Genomic DNA, 19,493 nt, shown 5'->3' on the forward strand with positions numbered 1-19,493 from the left:
CCCACTCCAGTGTTCTTGCCTGGAGAATCCCAGGGACGGGGGAGCCTGGTGAGCTGCCGTCTATGGGGTCGAACAGAGTCGGACACGACGGAAGCGACTTAGCAGCAATATCTTTTGGAATGCATGCTATAGAGTAGACTAGAAGAATTGTTTCTGCTTTCTAGTTTAAGGAAGGCTACCAGATGAGATGCTTGAGCAGAATATTGAAGGTTAAGAGAAGACCAGATGACCAGAAATTTAGGGAAATAGTGGGGCGAAGTTTTAACGGAACAGGATAAGTAAATCACAGAAGTGTTAAACAGATGGCATTTTGGAGAATGATGAATAATTTTCTATGATTGGAGCATAGGGTGTGTATGGGAGAATGGCATGTAAAATAAGATAATAGGCAAAGCAGGAACATGGCAGATCATCAGAGTTGTGTAGAAAGTTCATCTTAGAAATCCTTTGATAACACTATGTGGATAGATTGAGGTGAGGCAAGGAGAAATACTGAAATGAGTAAGATAGTACAGGAAGAAGCAAATGAAGGGAGTAGTAATAGGCATAATGAGGAAGATGTAAAGTAAAGTTTAATTATAAGATATTCCACCCATGTCCAACTGTTTTATTCTAATGTCTTAAGAAATTTTTTTGCCTCTTCCATACTTCCCAGTTTTATGCCATGAGTGTGATGTATGTAGGGTGTTAACAGTTTTTCACTTTAATGCTCGAGAACATGTGTTAGCAAACTATGACTCGTGGAAGGAATCTGGCCCGCTGTTTTTTTTTTTTTTTTTTAATAAATAAAGTTTTATTGGGATAGCCCCCTTTTTATGTGTTCTCTGTCACACTGTCACAGTACAATGGCAGTTGAGCATTTGTTATAGAGATCATATGGCCCCCAACTCTGAAATGTTTACTTTCTGGCCCTTTACAGAAAAACTTTAAAGAGCAGCAGATTGAAAGCTTTCTTCCATCTAATAACTGGAATGCATGTGATAGTGCTTACTTAATATTATATATTGTTCTTTGTTAACTAAGTGACTGACCACATAGTCATTCACAATCTACCCATAGTGTATTTGGAAATTTTTTGAACCTGGGCCGTGGTTCCCTCTTGTTTAATAATTTCTAAGTTATTCTATCTTTCTGAACACAAGATCAGATCATGTTCAAATAAAGGTAGTTTTACTTCTTTCTCTGCAGTCCATATGCCTTTTGTTTGATTTTGTTGCCAAGTTACACTGGCTAGAACCTTTGAATAAAAATGATGAGGGCTGGCATTCTTTCTTGTTCTTGATTTTAGGGGGAGAGCATTCAATCTTTTACCGTTAAGTAGGATGTAAGCTGGAGAAGGCAATGGTAACCCACTCCAGTACTCTTGCCTGGAGAATCCCAGGGACGGGGGAGCCTGGTCAGGTGCTGTCTCTGGGGTCGCACAGAGTCGGACACGACTGAAGCAACTTAGCAGCAGCAGCAGCAGCAGCAGGATGTAAGCAGAGACATTACTTTGCCAACAAAGTTCCGTCTAGTCAAAGCTGTGGTTTTTCCAGTAGTCATGTATGGATGTGAGAGTTGGACTATAAAGAAAGCTGAGCGTGGAAGAATTGATGCTTTTGAACGGTGGTGCTGGAGAAGACTCTTGAGAGTCCCTTGGACTGCAAAGGAGATCCAACCAGTCCATCCTAAAGGAAATCAGTCCTGAATATCCACTGGAAGGAATGTTGCTGAAGCTGAAACTCCAATACTTTGGCCACTGATGCGAAGAACCGACTCATTGGAAAAGACCCTGATACTGGGAAAGATTGAAGATGGGAGGAGAAGGGGACAACAGAGGATGAGATGGTTGGATGGCATCGCCGACTTGATGGACATGAGTATAAGTAAGCTCTGGGAGATGGTGATGCACAGGGAAGCCTGGTGTGCTGCAGTCCATGGGGTTGCAAAGAGTTGGACATGACTGAGCGACTGAACTGAACTGAAGCTATAGTTTGTTTTTTTTTTAATTAGATGCACTTTTTCAGGTCGAGGAAGTTCTCTTTTACTTCTGGTTTCTTGAGTGTTTTTACCATGAAAGGGTGAGTTGTGTCAAATGCCTTTTGTGCGTTGAGATGGTGATACTGTTTTTGTACTCTGTTCTAATATGTCTATGTAATATATATTACATTAATTGATTTCTGGATATTTATCCAAGCTTGTATTTTTGGCATAAATTCCACTTGGTCATGGAATATTACTTAATTCAATTTGTTTGTGTTTTGTTGATGATTTTTGCCTCTGTATTCAGTATAAGAGATTCACCAACTGTGTACAAGGGGTCCACTTTCTCCACATCCTTGCTAACACTTCTAATCTCTCTTTTTTTTGGTTATTATTGGCTGGACCGTGCAGCATGTGGGATCTTAGTTCCCCAACTAGGGATTGAACCTGTGCCCTCTGCATTGGAAGCATGGACCACCAGGGAATCTCCTGTTTGGAACTTTTATAGTTTTTTCTTTCTTTTTTTAATAAAATCATGTCATCTGGGGACAGATAATTTTCCTTGTTTCTTTCCAATTTTTCTTTTCTTTTTTTTTTTAATGCCTTAATTGCTTTGGCTAGGACTTCTAGTACTATGTTGACTAGAAATGCTGAGAGTGCGCATCCTATCTTGTCCTAGTATTAGAAGAAAAGATTTCAGATTTTCACTGTTGAGTGTGATGTTAGTTGTGGGCTTTTTCATATGTAAAACATATTTTATTTTGTTGAGGTAATTCTGTTCCTAATCTGACAGCTTTTTAATGAAACAGTACTGAATTTTGTCAAATGCTCTTCTGCATTAGTTGTGATGTTCATGTGGTTTTTATCCTTTATTGTAATGTGGTATAACACATTGATTTTCTTTATTTCTTAAAAAATATTTTAATTTTATTGGAGTATAGATGATTTACAGTGTTGTTAGTTTCAGGTATACAGCAAATGATTCAGTTATATATTTTTTCATCCTTTTTTAGATTCTTATATGGGTTATCACAGAATATTGAGTAGAGTTCCCTGTGCTACAGAGTAGGTCCTTGTTGGTCACACTGATTTATTTATTTTTGTATGTTGACCCCATCTTGCATCCCAGGGATTAATCAATCCTACTTGGTCATGATGTATTAATCCTTTTAATGTGCTGTTGAATTCAGTTTGTTGGTATGAAAATGAAACACTTTGAATGTTATAATGTGGTGGCTCTGGAAATACCAGATTCTTCTCCCATCTCATAGTTTCTTGTTGCTGCCTGCTGTTGTCATTTGATTGATTGTTTCAGACTAATTTTTGTATAGTCCTGTTTTCTTTGTCTTGTATGGTCTCTGAAGTCTATTCTGTTAGATTAGTGGTTTGACAGACAGCCTTCTCACTGATTGATTGATATAAAATCGGTTTATAACATTTAAGATTCAAGCGTACAAAATTATATTTGACTTCTATATACACTGCAACATGCTAACTACCACGGGTTTAGTTTCCATTCATCACCATGCACTTGACTTCCTTTATCCATTTTGCCCTTCCCACACTTAATTTCTGCTAACGACTATTCTGTTCTCTCTGTGTGCTTATTTTTGTTTGGTTTTGTGTACTCACTCCCCCACACACCCCCAACACACATATGAAAGAAATCATACAGTATTTGCCTTTTTCTGTCTTATTTCACTAGCATAATACCTTCCAGGTCTATCCATGTTGTTGCAAATGGCAAAATTTCCTCTCTTAAAAAAATTTTTTTTTTAAGCCGAGTAGCATTCCCTTGTTTTAAACACACACTACACCTTTTCTATCCAGTCACTCACGGATGGCAGCTTAGGTTGTTTACGTATCTTAGGTCTTGTGTGTAGTGCTGGATTGAACATGGGTACGCATATGTCTTTTCAAAATAGATGCTTTTGAATTTTTTGGATAAATACCTAGAAGTGGAATAACTGGATCATATTCTTAATTTTTGAGAACTCTCCATACTGTTTTCAATAGTGGCTACAGTAATTTGCACTCCCACAAACTATACAAGGATTCCCTTTTCTCAACATCCTAACACTTGTTATTTCTTGCCTTTTTGATAATACTTACTCTAATGGTGTGAGATGGTATCTCATTTGTGGTTTTGATTTACATTTCCCTAATATTTAGTGATGTTCACAGCTAAGAGTTTTATGATTTCAGGTATTACATTCAAGTCCTTAATCTATTTTGAGTTGACTTTTTGTATGGTATAAGCTGGTGGTCTAGTTTCATTCTATTGCATGACCAGTTTTTCCAACATCATTTATTGAAGAGACTCTCTATTCTCCATTGTGTGTTCTTTTCTCTTGAGTTGTGTATTCATTGTCCATTTATGTGTGTGTTTATTTCTGAACTCTCAATTCTGTTCCATTGATTTGTATGTTACTTGGACAATACCATGCTGTTTTGATTACTGTCACTTTTTAATATAATATGAAATCAGAGTGAATGATACTTCAGCTTTGTTTCCCCCTACCCCCCTCAGGATTGGTTTGGCTATTTGGGGCCTTTTGTGGTTCCATACAAATTTTAGGATTTTTTTGTTCTTCTGTTTCTGTGAAAAATGTCATTGGGATTTTGATAGGGATTGCATTGACTCTGTAGATTGCTTTAGGTCATATGGACATTTAAAAATGTTAAATTCTTCTAATCCATGAGCCCACATACCTTTACATTTCTTTGTGTTGTGTTCATTTTCTTTCAGTAATGTCTTTAGTTTTCAGTGAAAGATGGTCTTACACCTAGCTGGTTAAATTTATTCCTAGATATTCTTTTTGTTACAGTTGTACATGGGATTGTTTTTCTTAATTGCTTTCTGATGATTTGTTGTTAGTGTATAGAATAGACTTTTATATATTGATTTTTTTTTTTTTGTACCCTGCAACTTCAGTGTATTTTATTTCTAATGGATTTTTTGGTGAAAATTTTTTTTAATACATAAAACTATGTCATATTTATTTCCTATCTGATTATTATTAAACTGTAGGACACCCAGTTGGCATTGGAGAATTGGTTGTTGGTGTGGGGAACCCACCCACAGCACTCAACTTGAGACTTGTGGGAATTAGCAACCAGCACCTTTACACTGTTAACAAAATGAAAAGAGAAGCCATAGGCTGTGAGAAAATGTTTGCAAAACATGTAAAGGACTTATATTTAAAATACACAAATAACTCTTAAAATGCAACAGTAAGAAAACAAATAATGAGTAAAATATCTGAACAGATAGCTCATGAAACAGTGTACATAGATGGTAAATAATCAAACATACGAAAAGATGCTCAACATCATGTCACATGGGAATTACAAACTAAGCCACTAGTGAAACATTGTTGTACACCTATTAGATTGGCTAAATTCCAGAAATACTAAATTCTGACAATATCAAATGCTTGTGAGGATATGGAGCAGTAGAAATTTTCCTTCAGTTCTAATTGGAATGCAAAGTGGTACAGCCACTTTGGAAGATGATTTGGCAGTTGCTTACAGAGCTAAAACATAGGTTTACCCTTATCATCCTGTAATTGTAGTCCTCTTTACCCAATTGAGTAGAAGACTTACATACACAAAGAACCTGCACGATAGTATTTATAGCAGTTTTATTCATAACTGCCAGAGGCTGGAAGCATCTAACACCCTTCAACAGGCACATGGATGCACAGAGGAATAAACACATGTGAAATGTTTATTCAGCAAATTAAAAAAAAACTGTCAAGCTCTGAAAAGATACGGAGGAAACTTTAATCATAGTACCAAGAAGCCAGGCTGAGGCTCTTAAATTGTGTGATTCCACTATCTAACATTCTGGGAGAAGCAAAACTGTAGAGACAGTTAAAAGGTAAGTGGTTGCCAGAAGTTCTTATTGAGGGAAGAAGAATGAATAGGGGAAGCACGGGATTTTTAGAGTTGTGAGATTATTCTCTGTGATACTATACTATTGAATACGTGGCAGTTATGCATTTTTCAATATCCTTAGGACCGTATAAGGTTCATAAAGAGTGACCCTTAATATAAATTGTGGGCATTAGTTAATTAAAACTGTAGAATATTTAAGGTACTGATTAGCAAGGCAGACAAGGTTGCCTACCTTTGTAGAAATTAATAAAATTAATTTAAAAAGTCAGGAAAATTTCAGTGATGTGGTAGAAAGTAATAGTATGGCTACATTATACTGGTCAGTCAGGGAAGACCTGAGTATTAACTTGAGGGCTGAATGCAAGATGTTAGTTATTTAAAGATAAGTGGAAAAAACATTCTCAGCAGAGGGAACAGTTAGTGTAAGCCTATAAGTCCAGAATGACTTTAGTGTGTTTGAGAAATAGAATCCAGATTTACAGTGGCTAAGGAGGAGAATGTTAAGGAGAGGAGAACTCAAGAAAGTAGGTCATGTATGGAATGAAGTGGAGCTTCTATAAGCCAGAGTGAGGAATTTGGATTCTATTTTAGGTGAGATAGGCAATTATTGGATATTTAAGCAGAGTAGAACAAGATCTAATTTTAATGTTTAGAAGAGTACACTAACTTTGATGGGAAATGGCTGAGAGGGAGAAGGAGCAAATGCAGCGGCAGGGGGCCTTATTTAGTGACTTGTAATAGTTTGTTGACAGGGAAGGGCTGGTTGTGGCTTGGGCTAATGTAGTTAAAAGAAAAGTAAGCATATAGGGTATATAGTAGGGTATATTTTGCAGATAGAATCTTTACAACTAGATGAGGGAAAGATTTAATGCTCATAGCTTTGGCTTGAGCACGTGGGTGAATGGTGCTGCTGTTGAGCCAGGCAGAGTTTCACCTTAGTCATTTTAGTAATGCAGACAATTGTAAAGGTTAGGCCTAGGAGTCTGGCGCTCAGGCGAGAAGATGGGCTTTGAAGTGTAGATTCTCTATCTACTTAGTCTTGAGGTATTTTTCAAATTGTACAAGTATGGTATATATTTTCTTTTTAAACTCAAATAATACATAAAAAACCACAAGTTCCCCATGACTTCCTTCTTTAGTACACAGAAGGGTAGCCACTATTACCAGTTTGGGATGGAAACTTTTTCTGCCTTTATTTATATTTACCTATAGGGATATGCATTTTGTTTTTATTTGCAAAACAGATTACATTATATATATTCTGTAACTTAAATGTTCTTGAAATCTTTACACTTCAGTTACTAGTAAGTTCTAATTGTTGCATAGTTTTCTGTGGTATGAATTTGTGATTATTTAACTGGTTGCCAATTAATACTAAGGTTTCTATGATTTGTCTTTATTATACAAGTGGTGTGTTTTTTTATTCTTAGAGATTTAAAATAATTTTTATTATATGAAACTAACGTGAACTAGAACATACATTATTAAAATTATCAGCATGTTTTTGCAAAGCATCTCACAGTTCTATCACAATGATTAATTATCTGGAGAGAATCACTGTTTCTAAAAATGTTTGTAGTCTGTACTTTCATTAGTCTTCTTTACATGAAATTGTGTTTTTAAAATACATTTTATTATGATTTTGAATTTATTTTCTTTGCAACTTTATAATGTTAATTTAGAATAATCTATACTATTTAAAAGGGTATTTTTCCAGCAATAAACTGTTGCTGTAGATCAGCAACTAGAATAATACTTTATCATTCATAAACTCAGCATCCAGTTGTTGGACTTTTCTCACTGCCTCTTAATTTCCTTATCTTGATGTCATAATTCTGTGGTGAAGAGTCTTTTCAGTATTGAGGAGAAAATAACTATACATATGTGGTAATGATGTCTTTGAGGACTCTTTCTGTAACAAGTAGTTTGCATCAGAAGAATATCCTGTGCAGTGCTCTGTTGACTTTTATGGTACACCTCAGTGCCTTTATATTCTGGGTGACTACTAATGGCTTTATTTATGATGTATGCCTTCTGTATTTAAAATAAATGGCCCTTTTAGTAAATTGTATAAAACATCCGAAATGGTGCAATTTAAGTAGACATAGAAAGTGAAGGGAAAAAATATACAGACCAAGCCAAGGGAATGAGCTAGTCATTTGAGTTAAGGCTGCCAGAATTTTAGCTTTGAACATATTCTTTTTCCTTCCTCCCTACATCTGTCCGTCCCTCCCTCCCTGCCTCCTCAGCATATGGGATTCTGGTTCCCTGACCAGGGATCGAACTCATGCCCTTGCATTGCAAGTGGTCCTAACCCCTGGACCACCAGGGAATGGAAGCCTAATTTTGTATGAATACTGTAGACATGTTTACAGTTTCAGGTTACTTTGTTTGCCTTATTGTATTTATGTATTTCTTACATAGGATCTGGCAGATAGTGAGTGCTTAAGTAAATTTTACTTTAATCTTTGACCCACTCAAAATATTCCTGATATTTTATCAAGTCCCCAAAAGCCTAAGAACATTTTATTTTAAAAACAGATTTAGTTAAATTCTGACAGTATGAATAATAAACATTCGTAGCATTTTCCCCCCACATACATAATCATTCAGTCTTTCAACAACCTTGTGAGGTAGAGATGGTGTTATCCCCGTTTCTCTGACAGGAAACTGAGACCTAGAGAGGTTACATAACTCATATAGTATCATACAATAAGTGTTGTAGCCAGGAATCAAGCCCAAGTGTCCTGATTTTGTTATAAAATCTCTGTTATGTAGAGCATGCCTTACCACATGAGGATTAACTCTTCTGAGACTATGGACTGAAGAAGATATGTTAGGGTTGTTTATTTTAGTATAATTCAGGAGCCATCTTTGTTCCTTTCACAGATCAGATGTTTAAGTGTTTGCAATGTGTCAGGCACTGTTGTGGGATTCTGGGTTTTATCAGTGAACCAAAAAAATGATTCCTGCTCACATGGAGTTTATATTCTAGCCCAGAGAGTCAAAACCAATAAACATAATAACCAAGTCAATTATGTGGTATGTCAAAAGATCATATTGTCTGTAGAAGAAAAAAAATGATCAGGATAGGTGGAACAGACTGTTAATATTGTGAAGAAAACAAGTAGAACAGAGGTCTTAAGGCGAGAATGTGCTGGCATGTTTGAAAAATAATAGGTAGGTGCCTGAGTAGGGGCGGACAGTAGAGGGGAAATAAGATCAGAAGGTAGGGAGCAGTGGAAGCATGTATCATATAGGGTCTTTCACTCGAGTAAAATGGGAAAATTTGAAGAACTTTTTAACATCTTAAAGTCATCCAGGTTGTGTTAAGAATAGGTACTGAGGCTGGACAAGGATGGAAAACGGGAGACCTTTTAGGTTAATCTGGGTTTCCCTTGTGGCTCTAGCTGGTAAAGAATCTCCTGCAATGTGGGAGACGTGGGTTCGATCCCTGGGTTGGGAAGGTCATCTGGAGAAGGGAAAGGCTACCCACTCCAGTATTCTGGCCTGGAGAATTCCATGGACTGTACGGTCCATGGGGTCACTTTAGGTTAATCTAGGAGAGGGGCATAATTTAGGAAGAAGATAGCTGTCAGGTGGCTATGAATAGATTGATGATAGAGGTGATGAGAAATGGCTGGATTCTAGGTGTATTTTGCAAATAGAGACATTAGAATTTGTCAGCAGATGGGAAGGGACATATGAACAAAGGAGTCAAGAATAACTCCATAGTTTTTAGCTTGAGCATCTGAAAGGATGAAATTGCCTTCAACTGAGATAGTTCACAGAGGACATCAGGGGTTCCGTTTTTGACGTATTAGTTTAGAATATCTTTTAGATACCAAGTGAAGTTGCTGTTTATAATTCAGGAGTGAAATCTGGGATAGAAATGTAAAGTTGGGACTTGTTGGTATATAGATGATATTTAAAGCCATAACACTGGTTGATATCCTTGAGGAAATGAATGTGAAGATATGAGAGAAGAGGGAACCAATAACTGAGCCCTAGGACATTCCAGTATTAAGAGGGTAGAGAGACCAGAAGGAATCATCAAAGAAGATTAAGATGGAATAATCAGTAAGGTAGGACATAAACCTCGAGAATGTGTCTTGGGAACTAAAAGAAGAAAGTAAACCACAGAAGAAAGAAATTCAACCATTTCAGATTTTGCTGATAGTTTAGTGCAGGATGGATACTAGAATTTTAGCAGTGTGAAGGCCACTGGTTATTTTGTGGTCTTCAGTGGGACGTGGAAATGGCCTGGTTAGCATTTACATATTTTTCAAGTGGGAATTTTTGACGTTCACAGTGTTTCCTTTGCCCTGTTCAGGTTTGCCTTCCTGTTGGTGATATGTCTGACAGTGGATCACAGCTTGGTTCAATGGGTAGTTTGACCATGAAATCACAACTTCAGATCACTGGTAAGTCTTAAAAAGATCTACTGCATTACTTCCCTCATTCTCTTTGTGTCCCCCCCACCCCTACCCCGCCACCCACTCCAGAATCCTGTAGAATTTCTGTGACTGTGTAGTCCATGGGGTCGCAAAGAGTCGGATACGACTGAGTGACTTTAACTTCACTTTCACCATCAATAAAAAATCTTCTGAGAAGAAAACCTTTAGTGGCTGTTACATATCAGGTGTTGAATTAGTATTTGCTGAATGAATAAATGAACATAATGTGTAGATATATAAAAATAACATTTTAATTTCAGGTTGTTATTGGGTATGGTATACAATTTGGGTTTGTTAAACATGCTTGGGCAGTTGCTATTGTTTTTTATTTTGATTTGGATTTTTTAAGCTTTGTTGAGAGCTAATTCACATACTATACAGTTTACTCATTTAGAGGTCAGTGATTGTTAATACATTCTCAGAGTTGTGCAACCATCACCAGTCAATTTTAGAACATTTTCACCATTCCAGAAAGAAACCCCTGCCCCATATTCCCCAGCCACCTTCAGCCCTAGCTTAATTATTTTTCTCTCTATAGCTTTGCCTACTTTGGTTTCATAGAAATAGACTCAAAATGTGTGGCCTTTGTCTCTTGACTTTTTTCACTTATATTGTTTTCAAGATTCATCCCTGTTGTAGCATGCATTAGTGTTTAATTTCTTTTTATTGCCAAATACTATTCCATATGTGGAAATACTTTATCCATTTATCAGTTGATGGGTGTTTGGGTTGGTTCCACTTTTTGGCTATTAGGAATAATGCTATGAACATTTGTGTATAACTTTGTGAAGTTGTATGTTTTCAGTTTTCTTGAGTGTGTTCCTGGGAGTAGAGTGACTGGGTCATGTAATACCCACATTTAGCATTGTGAGGAATTCCAAATTAATTTTCAAAGCATCCAGACCAATTTGTATTCCCAGCAGTCATGTATGAGGGTTACAGTTTTGTAAACATCCTTGGAATGCTTATCTTTTTGGTTAGAGACATTGTAATGGATGTGACATAGTATCTCAAGAGTTTGAATTCATTTCCCTGATGGTTAGTGATGATGAGCATTTTTTTCATGTGCTTATTATTAGACATTTGTATATCTTTTTTTGAGAAATGCCTATTTAAATTTTTTGGTTGCTCTTATTACTTTCCTAATACCTGTTTTTTTCCTCTAACCATACTAACCAAGTGGATCACTTTCAAATTCATGTTTCTTAAATGCCACCTGATTTGTACCTGCTCAAAAACCTTCAGTGCTTCTCCTTGGCTATGTTAGTGAATTTCTTTAAAACTGGGCTAAGACCTTTTCACAGTCAGGCTCCATATGATCTCTCTGTAGGGTCTTTTTATAGAAACCATTTGTACTAGCCAAAGTGAGGCACTGGATTTTTCTTTAGACAAGCATGTGTCTATTACACAATGGAAACTTAGTCTTTCTCCTTTTAATTTAATGGCATTTATTGATTATATTAGTTTCTGTTAATACTGTACCTGGCTTACATCCAGCTCTAGAGTATGAATATAAAGTTATAAACTGTATTATTATCTTTCTAGAAACCTAAAAGTATTTGAGTTATATAAAAGTAACACCTTCTTAAGTTGAAAGCATGCTAGAATTTATTCTTGGGAATTCTTTTCACTGACTCCAGTCTCTTCTTAGTGATGTCTGATTTTCAATGAAAGATTCTAATATTTCTTTGCCAAAGCCAGATTCTAGTTGTTTCTCCCTTCCCCATCCCTGGTGGCTCAGATGGTAAAGAATCTGCCTGCAGTGCAGGGGACCTGGGTTCAATCCCTGGGTCAGGAAAATCCTTTGGAGAAGGGAATGGCTACCACTTTAGTATTCTTGCCTGGAGAATTTCATATACAGAAGAGTCTGGAAGGCTATAGTCCATGGGATTGCAAAGAATCGGACACGACTGAGCAACTAACACTTTGACTTTCTCCCCATCTTCAGTCTAGTCTGAGTAGCTGTTTTACATTGGGCCAGGCTTCTTAAGACTTTTTTTTAGGGGACAGCTTAAGTTAAAATTTTTGATTTAGAGAATTTATTAGTGTCAGCTTTTCAAGTTATGTAAGCAATATACATGCTTTTTATTTTTAAAAAGTCAGCAATTTAAAATAGTAATGTGAGGAAAGAAAAAGTGAAAGTGTTAGCTTCTCAGTCGTGTCCTACTCTTTTCGATCCCATGGACTACAGCCCACCAGGCTCCTCTGTTCATGGAATTCTCCAGGCAAGAATACTGGAGTGGGTAGTCATTCCCTTCTCCAGGGGATCTTCCTGACCCAGGGATTGAGCCTGGCTGGGTCTCCTGCATTGTAGGCAGATTCTTTATCATCTGAGCAACCAGATTTAAGTTATATTCCTTTCGACTTTTCTTTGCATAAGCTAACTATCTTTGCTATTGTGACCGTCACGGGAAGAAAAACACTTAATGCCTAAATGCACCTCAAGAAGACATAATTCTTAGCCATTTATAAGCTTTTAATCTTGAGTCTAAAAATTCTGAGAATGTACAAGTATAGGGCAAAAGCATTTTTAACAAAAACAGCCATCGTGAATTATGGATAAAAGTTATATATTTAGCAAAGGCATCATTAGATATGGCAGATATGGAGAACAACAGATAATAAACAGTAGAGTGCCAAATTGACTACAATCAAGTGTCCTTTGTAATTCACTGTTTACTTTGCTTTTGGTGCTAGAAACCTCAGAACAAAGTGTTTTTTCCCACAAGTCACTTTAATTGACGTTGTATTTTTTACTCTGTATTAATGGATTAGCTACAGTATTTGAATTTTTTGTTTTTTTATTTTATTTTGGTAAGCTGCCTCAATACTTCTAAAATTCAAGAAAGGCATAAATATGCAAGTATAAAATATATGCCCTGGTGTATGGTAATGGCAAGAGATAATGACTTTGGTCAGGAAAAAGGGGTAGTATTTGACTAGAGTTGCTGTGAAAGAAAGTGGTGCTTGAAGCATTGCTACTATTTAAAAAGTAGAAAGGTATAAAAGGATCTTTCAGCAATGAACATGACAGAGCAAATGGCCTGAAGGAGGGAAATGCCAAGGCTTCCCTCGACATCCCTAAAAGCCACTGCTGCAGAGCAGGGACCTGTGAGAATTCACAGGAATGGGCCATCTCCTTCACATGAGTCAAGGCTGCCAAAAGAAAAAAAAAGTCATTGCTAAGGGACCTGGGAAGTAACCAGAGTTTTTAACAAAGAGCAGTAAACTGGATTGGTGTTTTAGAAAGTTACTGTAAAAGACTGATGGGGAAATTTAGTGTCAAAAGTTAAAATGTTACTCTGTGGTCCTGCTCAAATTTATTTCTTTAACTCTTTCTGTCATACATACATTACATGTGCATGTACATAGTTTGTTTACGGTATATACATTTGCTAATTGCTTTTCCTTACCAGATGATGGCAAGTAGAAAATTTATTTCAGATAAATGATACCTTATAATAAGTTTTAATAAAAACTTACATAAGTTGTAGCAAGAGTTTTAAAAAATTAATTCATAAATTGATACTGTGTTGATAAATAGATTGTTTAGAGAACTTGATGTGTTTTAATTTCACATAATTCTTTATAGGAACATCAAGGGAAAGGCAGCCTTGCTTTTCTTTTTCAGAATTTACATAAAATAAAGTATACCTCATCACAAGTGATTGAGTTCTCACAAGGAAAAAAATTCCTTTTCTAGTTCTTTAATTTTGTATCTATATGAGGTGATGAATGTTCACTAAACTTAATTGATAATTATTTCCTGATGTCTTATATTTACACATTTACACCTTAAACTTTAAAATCATGCCAGTTCATTAGTCACACTTTCTGTGATTTGACTCTTAATTTATAGAAATAACATGAATAGCCATTTTGCTGTTCCAGTTTGAACTGGAGTAGAAAGGTGGTCTTTTGTGCTATGCTTTCATTGATCAAGGTACTATATGAAGCATCCCCTTGGGAACTTCTCTTGGCATTGAAGTGATTTCTTAACACTTTTGTTGAGTATTGAATGTACCTGTATTGATCCTTGTGTTGGGCAGATCCTTTTGTAACTTATCAGATAGTTACAAAAATTATAGCAGGAAATCAGAAATGCCTACTTACTCTTAAATGTTTTTGAGAGTTCATCATATTGCTAATCATAACTTGATCTCAGCACCCTTGTTTGTTTTAACCTTGTTCCTTATAGCCTTCCGATTCCCAGAATAAGTTGATTTCCTGGATCATTCTTTAGTCTTTATCTCTAATTCTGTGGCCTGTTCCTTTACCTTGGACATAAGTCTGTTTTCTTACATCCTTCCCTGTCTTTAGCCATTTCCTGTTTAATTATGTTCTGCACCTAACTTCAGCTATTATACTAAGCTTATCTGTGTTTTGATGCTTACTGTATGCTAGTATTATACTTACATGGGCAGAACAAGTACTTTGGTATTTCCTAGAAATTTCTTAGTCTCAGTCCTGACTCAGAGCTCATCATTTGAGGAAGAGAAACCATCTTATTTCAGTTCTTACAAATTGAAATTAAACCTTACTGTATTTTTCCAGATTTACTAGAACACCATATATTTAGCTCCCAATGCTTAGAGACCAGGAGGGTCCTTCATACTTTAAATTTAAAGTCAAGAGTTTATATCCAGTTCTGCCCAGACAAGCCATGGTTCTGCTACAGAGGCCTCTTTTGGCCTCTCATGACTTCTGACCACAGAGGGTAATCCTTGCATAACTGGTTTTATCTCCTATCAGTTCATCATGTTGCTAATCATAACTTAGCACCCTTAACTTAAGTGTGGTGATCTCCCCACCCTTATTTGTTTTACCTTGTTCCTTACAGCCTTCTGATTCCCAAAATAAGTTGAATAAGCCAAGGATTCACTTTTACTTTCTTTACATTTATTCATTTATTTTTACTGTCTTTATATTTAAATTGTCAAAACTTTTATTTCATATTGAAGAGGAAGTTATTAAATATACACACTTGCTATACCTTGCCATGAAGGGGATTGCAGGTTGAGTTAAATAAGTAAAAACTAATAAACCTACTAAGAACTAAGACTGAATGAAAAGCAACAGGAGCCATATATAGATAAGAAAATGCTGTGCAAGCATAGAACAATTTTGACTTGTTAGATTTAAAGAACCCTTCAAAGAGAAGAGATTAAAGACAACTCAGGAAGTAGAATTGTGTTGGATGAAAAGGAAAAAGGATCATTATGAGTGGAGGGAAGTAGCACATATGAGCAGTCAAAGTACATGGTCCTTATGAGGGACAGCAAACAGGTAAGAGTGGTTAGAACACTAGGGGCCTGTGTGGGATTTTGTATAGGAAGAGGCTGTAAAAGTACATAGTAAGCAACATAAAATGCCCCAGAAGAATTTAAACTTCATTTTTCAGGCGTTAGGGAATCATTGAAAAGTATTGACATGGTCACATCTGTTCACAATTCTAGTAGCTATGAGGAATTGGGCTGGAGAAGTGAGAGTAAAAATAGACAGTTGTTAGAGGCCTTTAGGTGTAGCCCAGGTGACGGATGATACTGACATTTTTCTGATTAATTTTCTTCTAGTTTATAATTCATAATCTTTTAATTTACCTTGGGAATTTAAATTTTAGGAAGTAGTACATTGATCTATTTTACAATGTTAGGACTGTAATGAAAGTTTTGTGCAATCTAAACTTTGAGATTTGAACACTTAACATAATTTCTCCTGTCCAAGCTTTGCTGTGACTGTTGGATAAACTTTTAAATTCTGTTGATCTTGTTCTTTTTTTATGTGTAAAAATTAAGATGATAATACCTGTCTTGCAGAACAGTTGTGAGAGTCAAAATCATAATATTTAGGTGCCAGACACAGTAAAACACTAACAGTTGGTGTTAGTTTCCCTTACTCTTTTTATTTTCCCATTTAAAGTTTCCTAAAATGGCTCTCGTGGGGTTGAGTGGGATTATGTGGTAAATAGCTTTCCAAAGTTTGAATCCTAAAAAGCCACTCAGGATAGCTGCATTGCTCTTTGTTCTAGGCTTAATCAGTTTTAGAGGATCACAAGAGCCCCTGAAACAAAATGAACTTATGCATGACTGTATGGGCTGTTTCACCTTTTCTCAGACCACAAATGTATTAAAAATAGGGATTTTTCTGGGGCAATCCTGTGATTAAATTAGGTTTTGTATTAAGTAGTAGGGCTTTATAGTACATATTAGTCAGAGATAGGTCTGATCCCCACTTAAGCATTTTCTGTTCTGAAAAAGACATTTTGCTTAGTGTTTCCACTTTGATGTCTCATGAGCATCTCAAATTTATACATCCGTTATAATACACTTGATTTCCTGCCCATGCCACCCTCCTCAAACTTGTTCTTTCCTAGATCTTTTCCATCTTATTCAATGATACCACCTTCTATCCAGTTACTCATGCCAGAAACACAGGAGATATCCTTGCTTCTTTTCCGTAGCTCACTAATGTAATCTAATCCTGTTGATTCTCATTAGAAAATATTTATTCCTCCCCATATCCATGTTCACCACCCTAGTCTAACCTACTGTTTCTTAGATGGCTGTAGCAGTCTCTTAAGTGTAAAAGGACAGAAGTAAAATATTAGATCAAAGTGAAGTTGGGGGATTCAGGGCCACCACTTGGGTCTGTGCCTGCTAGAGTGCCCGGATTGTCTATGTGTTGGACTGTATACTGCACTTCTTGCGTAGCTCCTGTATAAACTTTCCTAGCAACTTGCAAGGGCCTGTTAGTCTTGATAGGCACTGGCATCTCTGAACTTTGCTGTTAGAGTAGATATCCAGGTAGTAAAATAATTCTTTGGCTGTGGTCATCTCATTTATAGGGGACCAGTGAGTTGTCTCCTGTGGAAGCTGTGGGGTGTTCTAGATTCGAATCTACTCTTGGCGCCTTCCTTCCACACAAGGCTGGGACAAGGCTGTTTTATGTTTTATGGCAGTGGTGACTAACTTAGGCTCAGGATGTAAGAAGCTCTTGCTAAGGTAATGAGAGATATATGAGATGCTCGACATAATCTTAGTTTGTAACTCTTCCTTCAGTGGCTTTCTAGCATGCTTAGAATAAAATCCAAATTCCTTATCTTGGCTTGCAAAGCCAAATGTGATCTCACTTTATTTACCATTTTTCTCTGTTTGCTCTCCTTTTCTTAGATCAAAGCTTTTGTACTGTTTTCTTAATGTTCCCTTCTTCCTACCTTTGATCTTGACATGGATAGATAGCTCCTTGTCCCTTAGATGGTTGCTTGAAAGTACCATATCCTTAGAAAACTTCTTTACTACCAACTCATATTCTGCCACCTTAGGCTGTTTTTCATCACAAGGACTTATCTCTAATTATAAACTGTTCTGTCCAGGGTTTAGAGCAGTAATATCTGATAGATGGTAGGCATTCACATATTTGTTTACCAAGTTTGTCAATGTACTTTTTATTGACCTCAAGATCTCTGAGACTAGTGATACTACTGATGGGAATTTGGGTGGATGGGTGAGAAGTCCTATATTTTTTAATAAGATGGTAAGAAATACACAGGTCATCTGTGAATAAAATTTGTGAATATTTTAGAGCAAATGGCTTTGTTTCTCTTGAGTAAAAATAATGCTCTGTTTAATCTTTGTGAAATTAAATTGATTTGAAGGATGGACTAACATCTTGAATACTGAAATATTTTCTCTTTTATTTAGTCATTTCAGCAAAACTTAAAGAAAATAAAAAGAATTGGTTTGGGCCAAGTCCTTATGTGGAAGTCACAGTAGATGGACAGTCAAAGAAGACAGAAAAATGCAACAATACGAACAGTCCCAAATGGAAGCAGCCTCTTACAGTGTAGGTTTGAAAGTATTTTCTGTGGTATATTTTGTTTAATAGGTCAGCAGAAATGCAGCTTTTAGAAAGTTTTTCACTTTTTTTTTGTTCCTCCTTCCTCTTAATTTTACCCTCCTTGTTCTTTTAGTCTTGTTTCTCTTTAATTATTTTTTTTCCCAGTTTCTCCTTTTCATTGCATTCTTGTTTAGTTGTTGATGGTATCTCTGTTGCCACTAAATAGTAGCTGAGAGATCCCAGGTTTGCTGCTGCTGCTAAGTTGCTTCAGTTGTGTCTGACTTTGTGCTACTCCATAGATGGCAGCCCACCAGGCTCCCCCGTCCCTGGGATTCTCCAGGCAAGAACACTGGAGTGGGTTGCCATTTCCTTCTCCAGTGCATGAAAGTAAAATCGCTCAGTCGTGTCCGACTCTTAGTGACCCCATGGACCGTAGCCTACCAGGCTCCTCCGCCCATGGGATTTTCCAGGCAAGAGTACTGGAGTGGGTTGCCATTGCCTTCTCTGGATCCCAGGGTTATGGGCCCAGAAATATTAGCAGCTCTTTCCTTAATTTAGGTTGGAAATAGAGGGATATCAGGAACTCACTTCATTTTTTATTATTTAATTTTTATTTTAAATTTTAGTTTTAAACAAAATTTAATTTTGTGTTTTTTTTAATTACAGTGCCCACACAAAACCTACCCACTTTTTTTTTTCTTTAGAAAAATTATACATTTTGTTCTATCACCCTATTTTTATGTTAAACATACATCCTTTTTTTTTGAGTATGTACAGGTCTAACATCCCTAATATAACTATATAATACTGTTTAATGTGGATGGACTGTGATTAATTTTACTAGTTCCCTATACAGTTGATTTCTAACATGCTGTTAGACAGTGCAGTATACATTCCTGTGCATATATCTGTGTGTTGGTGTTTTTATCTGTCATTTAAATTCATAGACGTGGGATATAGCTCAATTTCAGCACTAATTGACAAAGCCCTAAATGTTGGTAAGAAAAGCATAATAGGTTGAAGGGAATTATAGGTTAATTTTTAAACTTTTTCTACTAAAATGGAAGAAAATGTATGATTTATCAACAAATAGATTTTAAAATAATACAGTATATTTTTAAAATAATACAGTATGTTATATATTAAAGCATAGTTCAAAATATAACCAGTTGTTATTTTATCAAATGTAGACAAATTGCTTTCATTCCCTAACATTTGAAATTGTTCATTTTTTTCTCTTAGAAAAACAAACCTGTTACTAAAAATGTTTTATTTTTAAATGGTGAGATGAGACACCTGAAGTGATAAGCTCTTCTCTTCACATGATGCATGCCTCTG

At 36.2% G+C, this 19,493-nt stretch overlaps 1 protein-coding gene across 4 annotated transcripts in view; it reads left to right on the forward strand.

Moving 5' to 3' along the window:
* Nucleotides 1–19,493, forward strand: part of ITCH (itchy E3 ubiquitin protein ligase) — a 99,946-nt gene that overhangs the window by 20,883 nt on the left and 59,570 nt on the right. For 3 of the 4 annotated variants that reach the window (XM_059892506.1, XM_010811429.4, NM_001082428.2), the window contains 2 exon segments: nucleotides 10,196–10,286; nucleotides 18,020–18,161. In XM_059892506.1, coding sequence (XP_059748489.1) covers nucleotides 10,217–10,286; nucleotides 18,020–18,161 — 212 coding nt within the window. In that variant the 5' untranslated portion in view covers nucleotides 10,196–10,216. 4 annotated transcript variants of the gene reach the window in all.

The sequence above is a fragment of the Bos taurus genome, chromosome 13, assembly GCF_002263795.3.
Source record: "Bos taurus isolate L1 Dominette 01449 registration number 42190680 breed Hereford chromosome 13, ARS-UCD2.0, whole genome shotgun sequence".
Taxonomy (NCBI): domain Eukaryota; kingdom Metazoa; phylum Chordata; class Mammalia; order Artiodactyla; family Bovidae; genus Bos; species Bos taurus.